At 36.3% G+C, this 21,071-nt stretch overlaps 1 protein-coding gene across 1 annotated transcript in view; it reads left to right on the top strand.

Annotated features, from left to right (window-relative positions):
- The first annotated feature begins 9,720 nt into the window (after positions 1 to 9,720).
- The window catches only part of rundc3ab (RUN domain containing 3Ab), a 51,026-nt gene continuing 39,675 nt past the window's right edge, over positions 9,721 to 21,071 (top strand). The window contains exons 1-5 of the mRNA XM_052112446.1: positions 9,721 to 10,147; positions 18,372 to 18,487; positions 18,604 to 18,731; positions 20,292 to 20,377; positions 20,519 to 20,608. Of these exons, the coding sequence (XP_051968406.1) occupies positions 10,041 to 10,147; positions 18,372 to 18,487; positions 18,604 to 18,731; positions 20,292 to 20,377; positions 20,519 to 20,608 (527 nt within the window). The 5' untranslated portion in view covers positions 9,721 to 10,040. The remainder of the gene's footprint in view (positions 10,148 to 18,371; positions 18,488 to 18,603; positions 18,732 to 20,291; positions 20,378 to 20,518; positions 20,609 to 21,071) is intronic.

Below are 21,071 nucleotides of genomic sequence, written 5' to 3'. Positions count from 1 at the left end.
ATCGGAGTAATTGTGTGCCTTGGATGTGCCACAAAGCGTTTTTTCCCCCTTACTTGGTCGCTTTGGGAACTAAACATTGCAGGAAATTGCCTAAATGCATAAGCCAGAACAAGAATTATTAAGTTATGAGATGGTTTGTCAAATCATCAATGAACGCTAGGTTTAGGTGGAAAACTGTGCATTTCAAGATCAAACAGAACAAAACTGCTTTCATATGAGTCAAACCTTTTCAGAGCCTGGGATAGTCTAGCATCAGAAGGGACGGAGGATGAGGATGAGGGCAAAGATACAGAGGGAGAGGGATGGGTGTCTGTGGGGGTTTGATGTGGAGCGGCCAGGCACTGGTGTCAAATCCCTGGCAATAATCTGCACTAATGCCCGAGCAGCGCTTTCAACTTGTGCAGAAAGACCCTGCACAAACAGTCATTTTAACACAAACTACAGCTATAATATTTAACTGGACAGACTAGACTAATGTTGCAATCGAGTAACCATTCCAGTTGCATACAAGGAATAATAATAATTAGGGCTGCCAACTTTTCACTAGTAATGGGAAGTCAGATTCTTTTCCGAGAACTGGTTCTTTCTGACAGTTCATTTCAATGATCCATGCATAAAAAAATGCAATGTCCATACTAACCATCCAAAAATAGTATGCAAGATTAGAATAAGTGTGCCCCCAAAGCATAGTATGTTGAAAGCACTAACGTTATGTCAAAAGTCCCTGGATGGTCTACTATATCCAGTAGATTTACGAAGTGTGGATCCGTGCACACTTAAGGCTTATATTGCCCACAACCCATTGTGCTTTGGAGGAGGAATTGGTACAGAACCGTTAAAGACACAATTGTATGACGTGATAGAATGTCCTAAAGCTTGTCTACTCTTTTGCTACACATTCAAAAGTATATATTTTTTACTTCACAAAAACTGTAACATACTTTTAGGGCATACTAGAAGTAGGCAAATTGAGCTGCAGCACATGCCATGTAATACATTGCATTACAGATAACAACTTGCATATAGCCCCCTCTTTCAAGTCCTCAGTTCACGCATGCTCGTAGTATCAGAGATGGGGCGCTATTTTTTTATTGAATATAAAATCTGAATAACGTTACAACAAAATGGCATAAAACCAGTCAATTAACATAAAATACTGGCACGAAAGGCTCAGTTAAGAGGGACAAGGCGTTGTTTTCCTTATTCATTGCGGGGAAAACCGCGTCTCATAAAACATGCAGTGGATGAGCTGACCCCCTAACGTTAACGTACGGTACATAACTTACAGGATGACTGTAATATGGGGCAGTTGGCAACCCTACTAGTAATTGTCAGGCCCAGTTAAAATCTACACACAACTCCACACATTTCTTCAGAATTGGCTGGCAAAACCATCTTACAATCAATCTTGTTAACGTAAAAGTTTATTTATAAGCTAATTCAGTAATTCTAAATGTAAAATAAATCCGGATTAGTTATGACAAATATTGACATATCAGGAACCTTGCTTAACTTCAGTTAATTTATTGTGGTAATTTAGCGTCACTCACTTGTCTCGACTCCTGATCGGCCATGTTGAAGAGTGACTGACGTTGGTCTCAAGTTCGGTGTCTGTTCCCGCCCTGGTTGTAAGCCAAAACGTGATTGGTTGTAGCGAGAACGTGCTACGATTGGTCAGCTCAATGTGGCCGTTATCTGATTGGCTTGAGTAAACGGTGGGTGGAGTCCACTTATTTGTGGATTTATCTGCACGTCGACGCTAGAAGTGTTTCAAAATCCACAAATGCGTGAGGGGATTTACAAATGCACAGGAACCGATTCACAAATGCGCGAGGGGATTTACAAATGCACAGGAACCGATTCACAAATGCGCGAGGGGATTTACAAATGCACAGGAACCGATTCACAAATGCGTGGGGGGATTTACAAATGCACAAAAAGCGGTTCACAAATAAATGACAGGCAGAGTTGTGTTTGTGGTATAAACAACATTTGTAAATATATTTTTTATTTGCAAATCTCATTCTATTTATTTGTGAGTTTTATAATTCTTTGTGAAACTCTTTGCATTTATTTGTGGATCTTAATCTATTTATTTGTGAATTTGATATTTTTTTGTGAATCTCTTTACATTTATTTGTGGATCATAATCTATTTATTTGGAATAATGCAACAATTCTACCCCCATAGGTCCCCTCCGGGTAAAATGAGTTCTTATTCATGTTTTCAACTCAGTCATTCATTTAAGATGCAATCTTGTGTTATAAGTATTAGGCTATCATGATTATACAGTGACAAAGCTATATAAATAAGTTTTTAATATAATAAAAGTGTAGAGAAACAACCTAGGGTGTAAGGTAAAGGCTGAATATTGTAGATTTATTACAATATGTTGCATGTTTGAATTAAAATACCCGTGGATATGCAACTTCCCACTCATGAAATTTTATGTTATTCAAAGGAGCACACTCTCTACAAAGGCCTGACTGGAGATTTGGCTGATCTATCCGTCATTCAGGTGAGTAGGGATATAACAATAGCAAATTTCACTGTACAGTATGATATATCAACCAAAATCTGTATACCAATATTTCATTATTTTATTTTTCCTCCTCTTTTACAAACAAATATTCTGCTTCAAAGAAAAAAAATGAAATTGATGTTATCATAAGGGTTCTTCATTATGAACTTGTATGCCATGCATAACATACAGTGGATAGAAATTACAGGGAAAGTTACTGGTATGATAATTGTGGTTATATTATATTACTATTATATTTAGTGTATTGCTAATCAATATATTGTTACTTCCCAGGTGACGGCGGCTCACTTATAGAGCAGGTGAAGCAAGTTGGGACAATGTTGAAGACGTTTGCTCGCACTGGGCAATCAGGTACAACTTGCAAACAACACCTGTGGTTGTTGGTTTAATTCCCACTGGGGCCACCTGTACATGTAGTAGACCTAGATATAAATGTCATAGTTTAGTAGTTGAAGGACCAGGACTGACTACTTTATTATTTTATTCTGGGAACCCCTGTAGGTGCAGATCAGACCCTAATGCTGCGACGTCTTGGAGAGTTTGGCGATGTTGTGGCATGGACAACAAAATGGACGCTATACTGCAACATTTCAGTGCGAATGTGTCTGTTGGAGAGTTATCCCTGCCAGGGGATCTGTTACTCCCCCCTAGACACCCAGGAAGATTTGGCGTTGCTTGACAACAGTTTGAGGCAGGATAAAGAGCTCCAGCAACGATTTGTAAGTGTGCCGATTTCGTTTATAATGCCATAGGGTAATCTAAAAAGTAAAATTAAGATTGTACACTGCATATTCTACAGTCTGAATCCACAGCCTGTCACATTTTAAATTTATGAGAAGCTTCAGAGAAATGTAATTTGTAACACGTTTTTTTTTTGTATTTTCAGCTTCGGTTTTTGGCAATCAAATGTGGGAGGGACCTAAAGACAACCGTGTGGCGAATGCTTCAGAGTATCTTCTCTAATCACCTTTCCATCAATACAACCTGGACTGGTGTAGAGGATAAAGCATGTTTTGGAGACATATTCCTGAAGACCATTGTTCAAAGTAAGTTGGATATTTTTTTTTTATATTTAAGTAGATGTGTATGACCTTATGCCATTTAAATGGAATGACAGATCTTTATTTTCTACAGGAGCCATCTGGAAGAACCGGGCAACCCAGGATGCCACTGATGAGGCGATCCAGGTTAACGTTACGCGTTACCTGAAAGGAGCATCTGAACGTGAAGGTGGAAAAAGGCGCCGCACAGCTTAGAGGGACCCACAGCCGACCCCTTAAACCTAGGCTGACTACTGACACCCCAGCATCACTGACAACTGGAACCCTTTCTTTATCCTGCAGTCAGTAACATCAAGACCCCTAAAAAAGCCTGCTAAAAGTGTCAGACTACACTCATCCAATCCACACTGTTCACTGTGGAAATTGCTCTTTTTTTTTTTTCTTTTTTTTTTTCTCTCTCATGACCCTGCTTTGAGGGCAGCTCCTTGGATGAATATGGGATGGTTTGTCCTTTTATACCTGTTATCCTGCACATTCTTTGATACCAAAGATCCCAATTATTTAATATACAATTTGCTGCTTATTTCATTGTTACAGTGCTTAACTATTCTATTTTTAAATATAGCTTGTACATCCTAGATTATACATCTAATACTTGATATCTGCACATTATCTGGTATAAAATATTCTACTTACCGTGACTTTAGTATTGGCTTATTTCATTCCGTCAGTGCTTAACGATTCTATTATAGTTTGTAAATCCTATTTCATACCTCTGATACTTGATATTGCACATTAACTAGTACCAAAAATTCTACTTTAATTCTGTCACAATGCATAACTGTTATTCTATTGTTAAATATAGCTTGTAAATCCTTGTGCCACAGGTCAGCATTGCAGTTATAATGGTATATTCTACTCCAGAGCTTTACTCTAAATTATTACCACTTATCCTATTGTTAGAAATGACTTGTAAATATGATGTTATACCTCAAATTATTTGGTATCCTGCACTTTATTTGGTACCAGATATCCTCATTGCTTAGGCCTACTGGTAATTCTTTTCATCCCAGAGCTGACCTCTTTATATTAGCCTATTAACAATTATTGTAAGTGTTACAATAGTGTTTTTTTTATTTTTCTAACCAAAATTGAATTGGAAACCTGCATGTTCTTTAGTGTGTGTGTGTGTGTGTGTGTATATATATAATGTTTGTATTTTTCTGTTATTTATATTTCAGTGATCTGACATCTTGTTTCAATGACAGTTACTGTACTTTGAAGTGTGGAATTAAAATGGAAATAGAAATTTGTCTGGTTTGATCAATCATTATTCTTGATAAACTGCATGCTATAAATATAAATATATATATATATATATATATATATATATATATATATATATATATATATATATACAATAAGCGGCGGCAGATCGCTCGAAAATAGCGTTTGCCTCCGACGCCCCGCGGAAGGTCCGCCTTCGATATAACGGTGGCGGAATGGCGGATGGCCAGTGGGCCGGCCGCGGAACGAAGGCAGTAGGAAGGCGGCTGCCGCTTTTAAAAAGCGGATGCCGCCGGCGATGCACCGTCAAACTTGTTTGCGATATCGCCATTCTGCCGCTTCTACTGCCTCCGGAGCACCGCCAGCGGCCCACCGACTCATTGCTATCTGGGTAAGAGTACTTATTATAATATAACAAGATTTATTATAATAAAACAGCAATGAACACTGCCAACACTAGATGAATATAACACAAAAACATGAAATGGAAATCCTAACTAAATTGTTGGACATAATAGTGTATGTATGCGTGTGTGGGTGTCTGTCTAGATTCGGTAACAAAGACACAAAATGGCGCACTAAACTCCACGTGTGGAACCAGTTTCAAAATGGAAACTAGTTTCAAAATGGAGGATTAGATCGTAAAGGGCGGAGCCAACGATTATTTGAATGTGTAGGGAAAGGAAATGGCTGGATCAGATCCAGAACAACAGAGCTTATACCACCTGTGAGTGGTAATGAGCAGACACAAAGGAACTGAACGAAAAAGGCGGGAGAATTTGGAAACACCAGCCTGATTCGGACATAAACCGCGGTGCTGCTCACTCCGTAAATTTCAGAGAGTGTGAGAGAGAGCGAACAAACTGGGGTTCATGCAATTTAACAGAGGATACATGCTGGTAACAGCGTGATTGAATGGTTAGTTCAGATAAAGTTAAAAAATTACGATCTCACAAATCAAAACAGCAATCCTTGTTAAACATATAAATGTAACCAAAACATAAAACATTCAGCATCAAATATATTATTTAGTTTATGAGAAAAGTCACAGTTTCTAACCTCAATCTGCCCAGATATCGAGCCTTACTTGGGAAATCCTGTGTGATTTCAGCAGGGTTGTCCGTTTGAATTCCTGCTGCGGTCAGGAAAAAACTATCTGTATTTTCCTCAAAAATCACAAATAGATCTGTGGCTGATATCTAACTGTTTAATACCTTATTGGACTTCTGCAGAAAATTCACCCTCACCTTTAACAGACCATGCAGCCACTGACATTATTCTGTCTGATGTTAGAATAAGGCAAAGAAACGAGTTAAACCCCAGCTACTGGAAGTTAAATTGCTCTTTTCTTTTATCTGATTCATATTGTCAGGAAATTGAGAAAATTTAAGGGAACTTTAAATCTCTGGCTGGTGTCTCGGCCATCTCTAAATGGGAGCATTTTAAGTATGAATGCTGAAAAATTAGGAATTTAAAATTTTTATTAAAAAGATGAATGAGATCCTGAAAAACATAACTCTTAGTCATGATGACAAGGAGTCTCTTTATATTTAGCAAAATAGACTGGATGACATTTATCTAGAAAAAGCAAGGGGTACGTTTATCAGGTCAAGAGCGAGTTTGGAGAGAAAAATTCTGCTTATTTCTTTGACCTAGAAAATAAATATACAAACAATAAGAAAATGTCATCTATTTACATTAATAATTTAACTAATGATCTTTATTTGATATCCTCTCATGTCCTTTTTATTTGACCCTCATACTCCATCCGTTTTCTTTTGTTGTATTCAATCTGTGATTCCCAAAATTAATGATTACAACAGAGAGCTCTGCAAGAAAACTTTTACTAAAGATTATCTTTATAATATAGTGAAATGAATGCCAAACAATAAATCCCCAGGGCCCGATGGCTTAACTTTTGAGTTCTTTAAAGTTTTTTGGGACTCTATTATAGACCTTCTCTATGAAGCGCTTAAAGAATGTGCTGTGAATGGCAAATTTGCAGAATCAATGATGCACGGTCTCATATCTCTCATACACAAACCTAATAAAGAATTAAACCACCTAGATAATTGGAGCCCGATCACTCTCTTACATTCAGATTATAAATTAGTAGCATAAATATATTCAGAAAAACTGAAACCTTGTTTAAATTATATTATTTCTAACACCCTATTAGTTTTTTAAAAGTAAGGCACATCTCCAACAACATTAGATTAATTTGAGATATTCTAGATTATGCTGAATTAATTAATAAAAAGGCTATTTTCTTTTTATTGAATTTTAAAAAGCCTTCGACAATGTTGAGCATTATTTTATCTTTGAAGTACTGTCTAAATTTGGTTTTGGTAGTTTGTTTATAATTATGATATGCACTCTTTATAATGGTATTAATAGTTATGTTTCTTTAGCTTCTGGCACTTCTCCCTGTTTTGTTGTTGGTCAAGGTATCTGTCAGGGATGTCCTGTTTCTCCCTTTCTTTTTCTTCTTAGGTTATACATAAAAAAAATCCTCCATTGAAGGTATAAAGGTTGTAGAAAACACTTTAACAATCAGTCAATTAGCTGATGATACATGCCTCTTTCTCGGAGATGAATAACAGGTGTCAGTTGCCTTAAGTAGCTTTGATCTTTTTTCTAAGGATTCTGGGCTTGTAGTGAATCCCAGGAAGAGTGAAATCATGTATGTGCATGATTCAGAAAAAACATCTGTTTTTGGAATTAAGGTGAAACATTGTGTCAGGTATCTTGGGACTGACATGTAAATCAGGTTCTGAATGCCTTCTCCAAAATTTTCAGCCATATTTAAACAAAACAAAAAAGATATTTAACTGCTGGCTGCAGAGAGACTTAACAATTTACGGGAGAGTCTTATTTTCTAAAGCTGAGGGGCATATCACGTTTAATATACCCTGCTCCATCGTTATATGTTAAAATTATCAAATCTATGCGGTTTTGTTTTTTTGGGAAAAATAAAGCAGAACTTGTTCAAAGAAAAACTCTGGTAAAAACCTATAAGGAGGGCTGTCTTAATGCATTGGATTTTCAGACTATCAACCAGACATTTAAGATTAATTGGATAAAGAAATGTATCTCTAATAGTGACTTAACCTGGTTTTGGATCCCTAATCTGATTTTTGAAAAATGTGGTGTCCTTAACTTTGTATTATCTTGTAATTTTAAATGTTGCAATTTACCTATTAAACTTTAAAATTTTCATAAACAAGCAATAATATTGGAGTGGTGGTGGTGTAGTGGGCTAAAGCACTAAACTGTTAAGCAGAAGGTTGTCGGAACGCGATAGTAAACGTTTGCAGGGTAAACTTTGACAGCAGTGAATGTGAGATCACAGCTAATTTTATTTTCACTTACCCATTTTCTCCAAGACCAAAAGAAAAAAAATAACACTCCTACGTTTGAATGACCTTCCAGAAGAGGAATATAAAATAGAGAGCAGTGGATTAAGACACTAAAATGGGAGAAGAAGACAAATTTATGGTCACACTCAACAGCTGTAATAGAAATCCCCTCGCAGTTGTTGTTATTATTATTTTTTTAAACGGAATCTAGGGTAATATAACACAAAGTATAATGTTATAAATGTACACTCAATACTTAAAAAAATTATAATAAACAAAAATTGCGAGATTTACGCTGCTAAATAAGGCGGAAACGCGTCATCACAGACTGTGAAAAAAGGTACCGGTATATTATACTGATCTATATATGTGTGTGTGTGTGTGTGTGTGTGTGTGTGTGTGTGTGTGTGTGTGTGTGTGTGTGTGTGTGTGTGTGTGTGTGTGTGTGTGTGTGTATATACAGTGGTCTATTACCCTTCTGTTTGTATGGAAACATTGTAAAAGTTGGTGTGAACTGTGAAACGTGAAACTTACACTCCCTCTAGTGCGTCACAGCAGTCTTCCTCCAGAGGACGCCAATGCTCCATTAACCAAGTCAACAAAAGTAAAACATGAAACAAGTGATGTTTGAAGAAAACAAAGAAAAAATCAATGTAAATATTACTTCTCTAGAGACATTTGCACTTGAAAAATTATACATGTTTAAATTACAATTTCAAATGACTGGTTCAAATGCACCTCAGACATCTCAATTACATGATGCCTTAGGCCTTAAATGGACAGTTCACCCAAAAATTATCTCGTCATTTACTGACCTTTATGATAACCTAGGTGTGTTTGACTTTCTTTCTTTACCAGGACACATTTTAATTTTTTTTTAAATATCCCAGCTCAGCAGACCTTAAAATGCAAGTGGATAGTGATCCGCTTTTGAAGTTCCAAAAATCCCAGATAGTCAGCATAAACGTCATCGATACGACTCCAGTGGTTAAATTAATTATTCTAAAGAGATGCAAATGCTTTTAGTGTCGAAAAAATATAAATATTTAAGTACTTTTTAACTAATTGTAATCTGCATGTGACATTATGTTCTGAAGCAGTGATACATGTGCTAGAAAACTACAGTTGATAGTTTAGCATTTTTAAGGTTTATATTATTGAAGCAATTTATTAGTTTATTTGTACAAGCTTTGTTGATGATGGGTGTGTTTGATTAGGTGTAGGCTACTTGAAAGTGTATGGGGGGTGGGGGGGGCGGACATGGAATATGATGCAGGAGTGACATGGATTACTGTTTGACACTTTGGGGCCCTTTATTAAGCTTTAAAAGAAGCACTATCCACTCGGGTCATATGGGTTGAACTATATATGTGAGTAAATTATTAATTTTCACTTTGGGTGACCTATTCCTTTAAGAATACGCTCCCTCTAGTGGCCGACTTCGCTAGCTGCGGTCTGTGCGTCCTTGATACGCAGTCATGCAAGCATACGGGTCACTTTTAATAACATTTTTAGCTAATTATTCGTTTACTTTAGTCAGATTGGTGCCCTAAATTTAAAACTTAAACTAAACTAAAGCTTTTAGTCCGACAACTGAAAGAAATGTGAATTATCATAAAAATCGTTTTACTGATTTGTTGAATACTAAGATCATGACGAGGTCAGAATAGAAGAGGGGTGCAGACGATCTTGCTATCAGTATCTCCATACCACTCCATACTTGAGACATACATCTGTTCATCGGCACTTTAATAAGTGGACATTGGCGTTTTCAGATTGACTATCTTTCATGCCTCATCTCTGAATGCGGTTGTGTATATATTTATTGCGTAAAGGGAGGGGTCCAGTGGGATGGAGCAGAGATTCATGCAGTCCGCGATGGCTATGGGTGCACAGTACAAGAAAGGCTTTTCCAGGAGCATTGCCGTGGAAAGAAAAAATCTCATCACGGTTTGTAGGTAAGTTTTTAGAACACTTATCAATTCTTTATTTATTAAATTTAAGAGATGTTACATGATTCAAAATCTATATTTATAGAGAGAGGACAGCTGAAAACAAATCCGTGAACGTTTCACTTTAAGATGCGACATGACATGTTTTGGTGTTAAGGTGTATGTCAGATATATTGCCCATACAGCTTGCCCCCTAGTTCACAGTATGAAGGTCTACAAGGTCCGTAATTAAGTTGTTTAAGCCTTATATTTGTTGTATTTTTGAATGGAGACATTATTAAGATATATTATCAAATGAAAAGAGGAGCTTGAAGCCGGACATAACATGCGATATGTGGTTCCGTAACCCGGATGATGTCGTTGCTATGACGACACCCTTCCTTCAGCAAGGGCAGCAAGGGTGGTGACGTGAGGGAGGATACGGCTCATAGAAATATGCCACTTTAGAAGCGTTAATCATTAAAATTCTGAATAAAGAAACATTCCGGGTTCAGTACAAGTTAAACTCAATCGATAGTATTTGTGGTATAATGTGGAAATAATTTAGATTCGTCCCTCCTTTTCTTAAAATAAATAAAAAATAAGAGCAAAAATCGAGGTTACAGTGAGGCACTTACAATGGAAGTGAATGTGGCCAATGAAAGTAAATACCACCATTTTTTTAGGGTTTGAAGGCAGAAATCTCAAGCTTATAATTTTATTAAAGCACTTACATCTATTATTTGAGCTGTAAAGCTGTTTAAAATTTTTACAGTCATTTTAAGGTTTGTTGACATTACATTGTCATGGCAACACAGTTGTAAAATTGGCTATAACCACTGATCTATATGTTTATAACAGGATTACTCATAGAACTCTAAACTGCCAGCAGTAGGTGAAGCCACCAGACAGAGGGCAGCGACCGCCAACAGACGAAACTCTAAATATGACCTGATGTGCAGCGTTTAACCGCTAAACAACGCTCACTAAAGGATGTGGAAGTGCCCACAGTTTGTAATTTATACAGACTATGTAAAAAATAAGCACAAATGAGTCGTTATCCCCATGTAGAGTGGGCATAATGATCATAATCTTTAATAATCAACATTAAAAATACAACATCAAAGTGTATAAATGACCCCTTTTTTAAAGCAAAAGTATCCAATAGCGACATCTGCTGATTGTTACAGGATGCAACGTTTCCCTGTCTTCAGTTTAAACCTGCTGATGATCATTGACCCCACCCATTAGACTTTACTTTGTTTAAATGAGTTCATATTTACTATATATTGTGCTGTTCAAAATTGTTCATAAAGTTGACAAATTATACATCTGTATAACATTATTAACTCTTTTTTTTTTTACTAGACTGTAGCCTACAGTAAATGTGATGATCAGTGATTGTTAATAAAAATGACTAGCTTTGTGCTGATATTGTAACTAGACAGTACCTCTTCAGAATAAATCCAGAATAACTAAAAATAAGAATGAATATACACGCAAAAGTTCATAAAATAAGAATGAATATACACGCAAAAGTTCATATGCAGCACATCAACAAGTTTTAAAGTTATAATCACTGAGATCAGTGATTGTTAATTAAAACGACTAGCTTTGTGCTGATATTGTAACTAGATAGTACCTCTTCAGAATAAACAAATAACCAAAATTAAGAATGTAGTATAGTATATACATGCAAAAGTTCATATATAAGTTTTATATATATATACATTAATTTACCTTTACTTAATGGAATTACCCATGCATTTGCATTCATTTCTGGAATATGTACATACCATCTTGTGAGCATTTAATTATTTCAACAATCCCCATATCTATTAAATCATAATCTGACATATGCACACTTAAGGAAATCATTCATGTATATAATCATTCAGAGGAGTGGTGGTGGTGTAGTGGGCTAAAGCACATAAGTGTTAATCAGAAGGTCACTGGTTCGATCCCCCACAGCCACCACCATTGAGTCCTTGAGCAAGGCACTTAACTCCAGGTTGCTTCAGGGGGGATTGTCCCTGTAATAAGTGCACTGTAAGTCACTTTGGATAAAAGCGTCTGCCAAATGCATAAATGTAAATATATATTTTTTCATTAACAGAAGCTTCCAAGTTCACACAAAAATGGACTATTAAAGTGAACAATAAAAATGTGAAAAGATGTGGGGACAAATCTGCTAATGGATTTAACAACAATCCAACAGCAAGGCAATTTAAATCAGCTTTCAAAAGAATGGTAGCAAGACATGCCATCAGAGCTAGTGCCAACTGTTCTCCACTGGATAGCACAGTGGTACTAGAGGCAACACCTTCTGATATGCTGGCATTTCAGAAGTTGACATTCAGTCTGAAACAGAAGACACAGAGAAAAACATCACTGTAAGTCAGCTTGTCCATGGGCAAAGAGGCTGTGGTGGAGTACATAGCAGGTTTTGCAGTTAAAACAACTATGAAGAAGATTCAGTGCACTACCTGTTTATCAGCACTCAGTGTCGAGAGCTCTTCCCAAGATGAACACACTGATCGACATGAAGTCCCGAGGTGGACTTATAAGACCATCAGACAGCGTCCTGAAAGTCTGCAAGACAGCTGAGAGATTTCTTCAACAGCACGCACTCACAAGGCCATCTCTGTCCCCACAAAGGTTCTGGAACTCCATGGTGGTTCTGCATTGAAGGAACTTGAGGCACACATGTTCAACCTAGAACCATACAACAATCACATCTTCATACTCAAAGTGGATTGCAGAAAGCTGCACTAACATCAGGCTCCAGTTCATTGCCAAGGAAACATGTGCTGCATCACTCTCCAATGGCTTAGGAAAACTCTGGGCAAGCCTGTACACCAAAAAAAAAAAGTACGATATAAAGAGCAGGGGGCTGTTGCATCAGCTGTACGCAAGTTACAACTTAGTCTAGTTGTGGCGTAAATGGGCACTAAGTCACAATTTACACACTACTAAATATTTGAGTGGTACACCATGAAACTTAGGTAGAACACAACCCTACGTATTAACTAAATATTTACGGAAGACTCCGACCAGGCATAACTGATGGAATAAAAAAGCAGACTGATATTTTATGACATCAATGAGCTCATGTTTTGTGTGACAGGCATCAATCATTTCGACATTCAGTATGACATTGACATTTATGAGAGAGAGAGGAAAAAACCTTTCATTAAAGCCTCTCTTAAACGGCATGAAACGGTGCAGTTTTCAGGGTGCGTCGATTTCTTCAACAGCTCATGTTTTGTGTGACGGGCATCAATCATTTCGACATTCAGTATGACATTGACATTTATGAGAGAGAGAGGAAAAAAACCTTTCATTTAAGCCTGTCTTAAACGGCATGAAACGGTGCAGTTTTCAGGGTGCGTCGACCGGTGTCAAGTTTCAACACATTCAAAATGTATAAGATATTAAATGAATTAATGTCTGTTTTTCCAGTCTGTTGTATTAGTATTTATTTATCACCCCTTATTTATTTTAGATACAGTTCCTATATTTTGTTAATTACACAGGGCAAATATACTATTTATTAAATCTACTTTTATTATGTATCTTATATTAATGTGGATATAATTTATTACAGCTGACATTTACATGAACAAACAAGGTTTGTTTATCAACCTTAACAAGATCAAATTGAAGTTCAAGGCTTTTTAATACTTCTGTGTACAAATTTGAAGGCTGCTTATTGGATAATACAGGTAAACATCATATTATGCAATTACGCTTTACAGAGAGCTTATGACCTACTAGTTAAGACTTGCCTTAAGAACAGGTGGTGTAACCAAATTAAGCACTGTCTTAGTTACAAACTAACTAGTAGTTACTAAGTCCTTAGTGTGAACTTTACATCCCAACTTATGTAAGCTATTTACTCAACATCATGTCCTTCCAAATCTGTATGACTTTTTCTGTGGAACACAAAAGATGATATTTTAAAGAACGTTTTTGTCCATATAATGAAAGTCGATGGACCAAAACAAGCTATTTTGCTCACGATTTACTTTCCTTATATGGAATACAAAATACCTTTTTTGGGGGTTCTGCAAAAGAAGGTCATATGTATTTGGAAGGACATGAGGTTGAGAATATGATGACAGAATTTAAATTTTTGGTTAAAATTAAAAATTATAACTATCTGAAACAGTCATTTTATAAGACTATTGTTATACTGCATGTTGCAAAAGTATCTTAATTGCAAATGAAAACGGATAGTATAATATTTTTTACTCCGTTATTGTTGTCTATTCTCTTACCTGTTAAAACAGCTCATTACAATAAAAGATTCTCCTCATACAGCTTTTCCTCCTGTTGCAAACTAATTCCGGTATTATCTAACATTCAGTTTGATGATTATTGAAATCCAAGATGCAAACTTACCTTGTTTAACTTCTACAAAATCCATGTGCTCCTTGTCAATTCCAATTGACCACTTTAGAAATTATGCCTGTGAGCTGGCTGTATTCAGGCCTGCACTGCAAAAAGACAAATCACACACAGAATTAAAGCAAGCCCACATTATATTCATCAGTTGTATCACCGGTGTTGATCTGCAAGTAGATATTCCACTTGACCAAAAAAGCTAACGTGGTGAGTTATATTGTTGTTTCATTGTGGTTATTTTCCTAAGATAACTTTAGCTACAAATCAAATATTAATTTAGCCTAAGAAAATAACCATAATGAGTGTTCAAAGTAAACAAAAGTTACAAAGCATAATTATGTATTCAGAATAACAACTTTAAAGCCTGCAAAACATATGTTTGAAAATGTCTACTGATATTTTACCTCAGTTTCTTAAACTTGTTTCTAATGAAGTAACACGTGCGCCGCTGAACTTAATTCTGCTGCAGTAAAGAGTAACATAACACGCTCATACTTAGGATAAGCAGGGGGAAAAAATGATAGTCCAAATATAAAACAAATTATATGTATAGGAAGATTGCATTTTGATGCTGTATATGCAGACTTAAAAAACTGGATGGGTAAAAATGACTCATGAAAACAGATGATTTCCCATTGAAACCCATAGGAATACAGAATGTTAGGGAATACAAAGATGGCGGTGCAGTAGGTTCACTGTTGTGACATCATGAGCAATCCAGTTATATATGTAGATCAGTAGCTATAACTTTACACAGAAAAGGTTAGTAAGTGATTTTATTACACAAAGTCATGTTTACATGCATATTGTTTATGTCTTGTGGCTATACCTTTGAAAAAGTGAATATTTTAACGTTCAAAAATTGTCTCCCATTCACTTCCATTGTAAGTGCCTAACTGTAACACATATTTGTGCTTTTTTTTTTTTTTAAAGAAAAGGAGGGGCAAACAAAATAAGTCTCTATGGAATCAGTATTATGCCACAAATTATGTCAACTGAGCTTGACTTGTATTGAACCCGGAACATTCCTTTAACTTGTCTTGAACATGGAATTTTCCTTTAAGGTTTATAATTCTCAGTCACTGGCTGTCAGGCCATACTTGTCTGCCTATTGTAGCTACTGTTTTGGAGGAGGTTACTGAAAGAGTTATTGTTGTGGACAGAACAACTGGTGAAGTCACAGGTTTCTTTGGCATAGATAGGAATATCTATCTGTCTGTCTATCTGTCTGTCTGTCTGTCTGTCTGTCTGTCTGTATACATTCACTTAGGTTGAAGTCATTTAAACAAATTTTGTAACCACTCCACAGATTTTATATTGGCAAACTAGAGTTTTGGCAAGTCGTTTAGGACATCTACTTTGCGCAAGACACAAGCAATTTTTCCAACAATTGTTAACAGACAGATTGTTTCACTTTTACTTGACTATATCACAATTCCAAAGGGCTAGAAGTTTACATACAGTTAACTGGGCTTTAAGTAGCATGGAAAATTCCATAAAATGATGTCATGCCTTTAGGCAATTAGCCAATTAGCTTCTATGCTGATTGGCTAATTGGAGGTGTACCTGTGGATGTATTTTAAGGCCTACCTTCTTTGCTTGACAACAAAGGAAAATCAAAAGAATCAGCCAAGATCTCAGACAAAACATTGTGGACCTCCAAGAGTCTGGTTCATCCTTGGGAGCAATTTCCAAATGCCTGAAGGTACCACGTTCATCTGTACAAACAATAGTATGCAAGTATAAACACCATGGGACTATGCAGCCATCATATTACTCAGGAAGGAGACACATTCTGTCTCCTAGAGATAAACGTAATTTGGTGTGAAAAGTGGAAATCAATCCCAGAACAACAGCAAAGGATCTTGTGAAGATGCTGGAGGAAACAGGTAGACTAGTATCTATATCCACAGTAAAATTAGTCCCATATTGACATAACCTGAAAGGCTGCTTAGCAAGGAAGAATCCACTGCTCCAAAACCGCTAATAAAAAGCCAGACTACAGTTTGCAAGTGCACACTGGGATAAAGATATTTTTTGAGAAATGTCCTCTGGTCTGATGAAACAAAAATTTAACTGTTTAGCCATAATAACAATTGTTATGTTTGGAGGAAAAAGGGTGAGGCTTGCAAGCTGAAGAACACCATCCAACCGTGAAGCATGAGGGTAGCAGCATCATGTTATGGGGGTGCATTGCTGCAGGAGGGACTGGTGCACTTCACAAAATAGATGGCATCATGAGGTGATGTTGTTATATTGATGCAACATCTCAAGACATCAGCCAGGAAGTTAAAGCTTGGTTGCAAAATGGACAATGACCCCAAGCATACCTCCAAAGTTGTAGCAAAATGGCTTAAGCACAACAAAGTCAAAGTATTGGAGTGTCCATCACAAAGCCCTGACCTCAATCAGATAGAAAATTTGTGGGCAGAACTGAAAAAGCGTGTGTGATTAAGGAGGCCTGCAAACCTGACTCCGTTACACCAGTTCTGTCTGGAGGAATGGGCCAAAATTCCAGCAACTTATTGTGAGAAACTTGTGGAAGGCTACCCAAAACATTTGACCCAAGTTAAAAAATGTATCTATGAAATCAGGCATTGCTAACAACACGACAAATAATACAACACAGTAATACATTATGTACACTAATGAGTGATTCTCACGAGGCCTCATGAAACCTGTCAAGAAAATGTTCTGGTCATATGTAACCCCAAATCAATAATAATAAAAAGTCAAATAAATAACTTAGATTTTGCACAAAGAAAATTATTCTCATTACCCTAACATAATATTTTTGTTTTTTAAATAATAAAAAAAAAATGCTGTTGTACAGGGATTTTCTAGAGAAAATGAAAGGCATTAGAAATGGAGTACATAAGAAATTCACTATTTGTTTTTTCACATTGCATTTCTCAGAATATCATAATGACCATCTTCTTTCACATTGTGGTAATGAGAATTGGGGTGTAAAATGTGTATAACTCATGAAAATAATGTCACCAGTATAAAATAAAAAGAAATGAATAAGAAATAATTTTTTGCATACACAAAATTAAGCCTTATATATATATATATATATATATATATATATATATATATATAAAAAGGCTTAATTTTGTGTATGCATAAAATTATTTCTTATTCGTTTCTTTTTATTGTGGAGTAAAAAAGGACAAGGACATTTTCTTGACAGGTGTTGTAAGAATCATCCTAATGCATTGTCATTACATCTGAGCCTCTGTTCATTTATACATTGAATACATAGAAGTTGTTTTGATGGCCTACGTATCTTTGGATTACTGTAATGAAGTAGTCATGTAGCAAAATGTTTTAGTAATTTTGCAGAAAGAGTCATTAAGTGGATTGATACATACAGTTCAAGGGAACTATGCAAAGGAACACACACACACTTCCACACTTGCATCATTGACTTTTACTATATCATTGTCTCTCACAGTCAGTTTTCGTAGTAATTACTCAACCTGAATTTTATAACCTATCAGGTGTGGTGGTGGTGGTGTAGTGGTCTAAACCACATAACTGGTAAACTGGTAATCAGAAGGTCTCTGGTTCGATCCCCACAGCCACCACCATTGTGTCCTTGAGCAAGGCACTTAACTCCAGGTTGCTCCGGAGGGATTGTCCCTGTAATAAGGGCTCTGTAAGTCGCTTTGAATAAAAGCGTCTGCCAAATGCATAAATGTTATCAATGTTAAATGTTACCTATAATTTATAAGATGCTTGAGTGGTGACTGGAGTATCAAGATGTGTTTGTACCTCTAATAGATTAGATATAGATTTGCTTGTGAATGCAATAGATGATGTACCATGATTGTATACGCAGGTTTTCTGTGAAGACACTACTAGAAAAGTACACAGCAGAGCCTATCGATGACTCATCTGAGGAGTTCATTAACTTCGCTGCTATTCTGGAGCACATACTAAGCCACCGCTTTAAAGGTAATGAAAGTGGACACTAAAGACATTTAGTATTTTATAATCATAGATAGAACATCATGGACATACTGTTGTAACTTCTGTGAATTTAATGGATTCTTTCACCATGTCTTTTGCAGGCTCTGGCAGCTGGTTCGATGGTCAGCAGAGTTTTTGGGACTTCATCCGTCTGGCCTGCAGTAAAGTGCCCAATAACTGCATTAGCAGCATTGAGAACATGGAGAACATCAACTCCTCTCGAGCTAAGGTTGGTGAGCAAATCTCTGCACTTCAACTCAAGTTAAAATCAGAGTTACCATAGTTTGAAATTTTTTAATGTAGTTTTTAAATATATTTCTATTTTATTTTCAGTTTGCCATTCCAATTTAGCTGAGTTTTCACACTTTGACTGTTAGTTTAGTTATTTTTTTTTTCAGTGTTTTCTAGTTTCTGTATATTAAGTTTTTATTTTAGTTTTAGTGTTTTAAAAATCCCAGAGCTAATGGATTAACTGATGTAATTTAAATATGTTTAACGTTGTACATTTTTTTTAGGACTGACCAGTGTTATCGCTATCTAGTGGCATTTTAATGTCTACTAAAGGCTATAAAGGTGGAACAGTGACGTTTAAACCACTAAGTTCGATTATTATGACAGCCTTTACTATTCCCTGTGGAACATGGATACTTGTCCTTTTGGCCTTGTTTGTTTTGATCTGAATTTCTTAGAAATTAATTTGAGAGATTTGTATTTGGAGTTCTGAATGTTTTCTTAATCTAAACATTTGAACCTGTAATTTTATAATCTGAAAATTTACAGCGTACTCCACCTTTGAAAAAAGTAAAACAGAAAAATCAGGTGTTAAAAAAATACAAATGTATAAAACATGCCAAAAATTTATAATTTAAATGATCTCTTTTGTAAGTCGCTTTGGATAAAAGCGTCTGCCAAATGAATAAATGTAAATGTAAATGAACAAATTTCAGATTCCAATAATTTTGTCATTATTTTAGGAAGGTGGGTTGTAAGGGCTCCAAATTTAACCATAAAGGTCTACTATCAAAAACTCAAGTAAATTGGGGGCCTGAGTAGCTCAGTGAGTAAAGACGCTGACTAACACCCCTAGAGTTCATGAGTTTGAATCCAGGGCATGCTGAGTGACTCCAGCCAGGTTTCCTAAGCAATCAAATTGGCCCGGTTGCTAGGGAGGGTAGAGTCACATGGGGTAACCTCCTCGCGCTATGATGTGGTTCGCTCTTGGTGGGGTGCGTGGTGAGTTGTGCGTGGATGCTGCGATGGATGCCATGAAGTTTCCACATGCGCTATGTCTCCACGGTAACTCATTCAAAAAGCCACATTATAAGATGCGTCGGTTGACGATCTCAGACACGGAGGTAACTTCGAGTCATCACTCCACCATGAGGACTTAGAGTGCATTGGGAATTGGACATTCCAAAGGGAGAAAAAGGGGAGAAAAAAACTAAATTAAATAAAGTTTTATTTTATTTTAGTTTCATTCATGAATATGGTACTCATTTAGTACCATGATAAATATCAAAGTATTATGATTACCATCTGATACATCACTGTGCTATTGTACCATCACATTACTGTTTTGTAAGGGTGCTGTTTCATAAGTTACTTTTTTTTGTCCCATGTTTGGCATAAACTCACAATAAAAATCATCTAAAAAGACCATGAGTAAATCATAGAAATTAACAAGTCACAGAATTGCAGAAAGTCAGGAATGCTCAAAACATGTTTTATGATGTCACTTATGTTTGTTTTATTAAGATTGCATTAATATGTTATTCTACTATGGCTGTAGGGCAGAGCGTGGCTGCGAGTTGCACTCATGGAGAAACGGTTGTCTGAATACATCTCAACAGCTTTGCGAGATTGCCGCACCACCAGGTCAGTTTTAAAGAGAAAAAGTTACAAAACTTTAACCATACCACCAATGTGCTTGTACATAATATATGCAGTCCATATACAATAGAAAACTGTATATCTATAAATTGATTGTGTGTTTTGTATGTGTGTGCTTGTCGATAGGAGGTTCTATGATGAAGGTGCCATCATGTTGAGAGAGGAAGCAACTGTTTTGACTGGAATGCTTATTGGACTTGGAGCGATCGACTTCAGGTTAGAGGAGAGATAAGGCAAGGAGTAGTAAAATGAGGAATACACGAAGACAGAAGCTTTGTTCCAAAACCTAGTGTGCTGCCTTGATGTGTACTGCTTAAATAGACAACAGCTTAGTAAGGCAGCTTCCTAACTGAAATGGAACCAAAAATTGACTGCTTCTTAACACTTTACGTAGGCAACAACTCAAGAGTGCTAAACAAATAGCACTCCTCCTGTGAAGGGTATAGAAAACTTGAGTTTCAATTGATTCCAATAAAGTTTTATGTTAGCATGCTGCTAAGCTAATAACATAATACTGAATAAGCTGAAAATTCATAGCACACACAACTATTAGGAGTTCAAAACCCCCTTACAAGTGGTAAAATCACTGTAATGCACAGACTTTTGTTGCGAGCATAGGAGGCAATATGACATTGCTCTTGAATTTGCCCACACAAGTTATCTTATAAAGCAGCATAGT

Source organism: Xyrauchen texanus, chromosome 40, assembly GCF_025860055.1.
Source record: "Xyrauchen texanus isolate HMW12.3.18 chromosome 40, RBS_HiC_50CHRs, whole genome shotgun sequence".
In the NCBI taxonomy this organism is placed as follows: Eukaryota; Metazoa; Chordata; class Actinopteri; order Cypriniformes; family Catostomidae; genus Xyrauchen; species Xyrauchen texanus.
The sequence above is the reverse complement of the archived record's forward strand: the minus strand, read 5'-3'. Positions and strand labels throughout refer to the sequence as shown.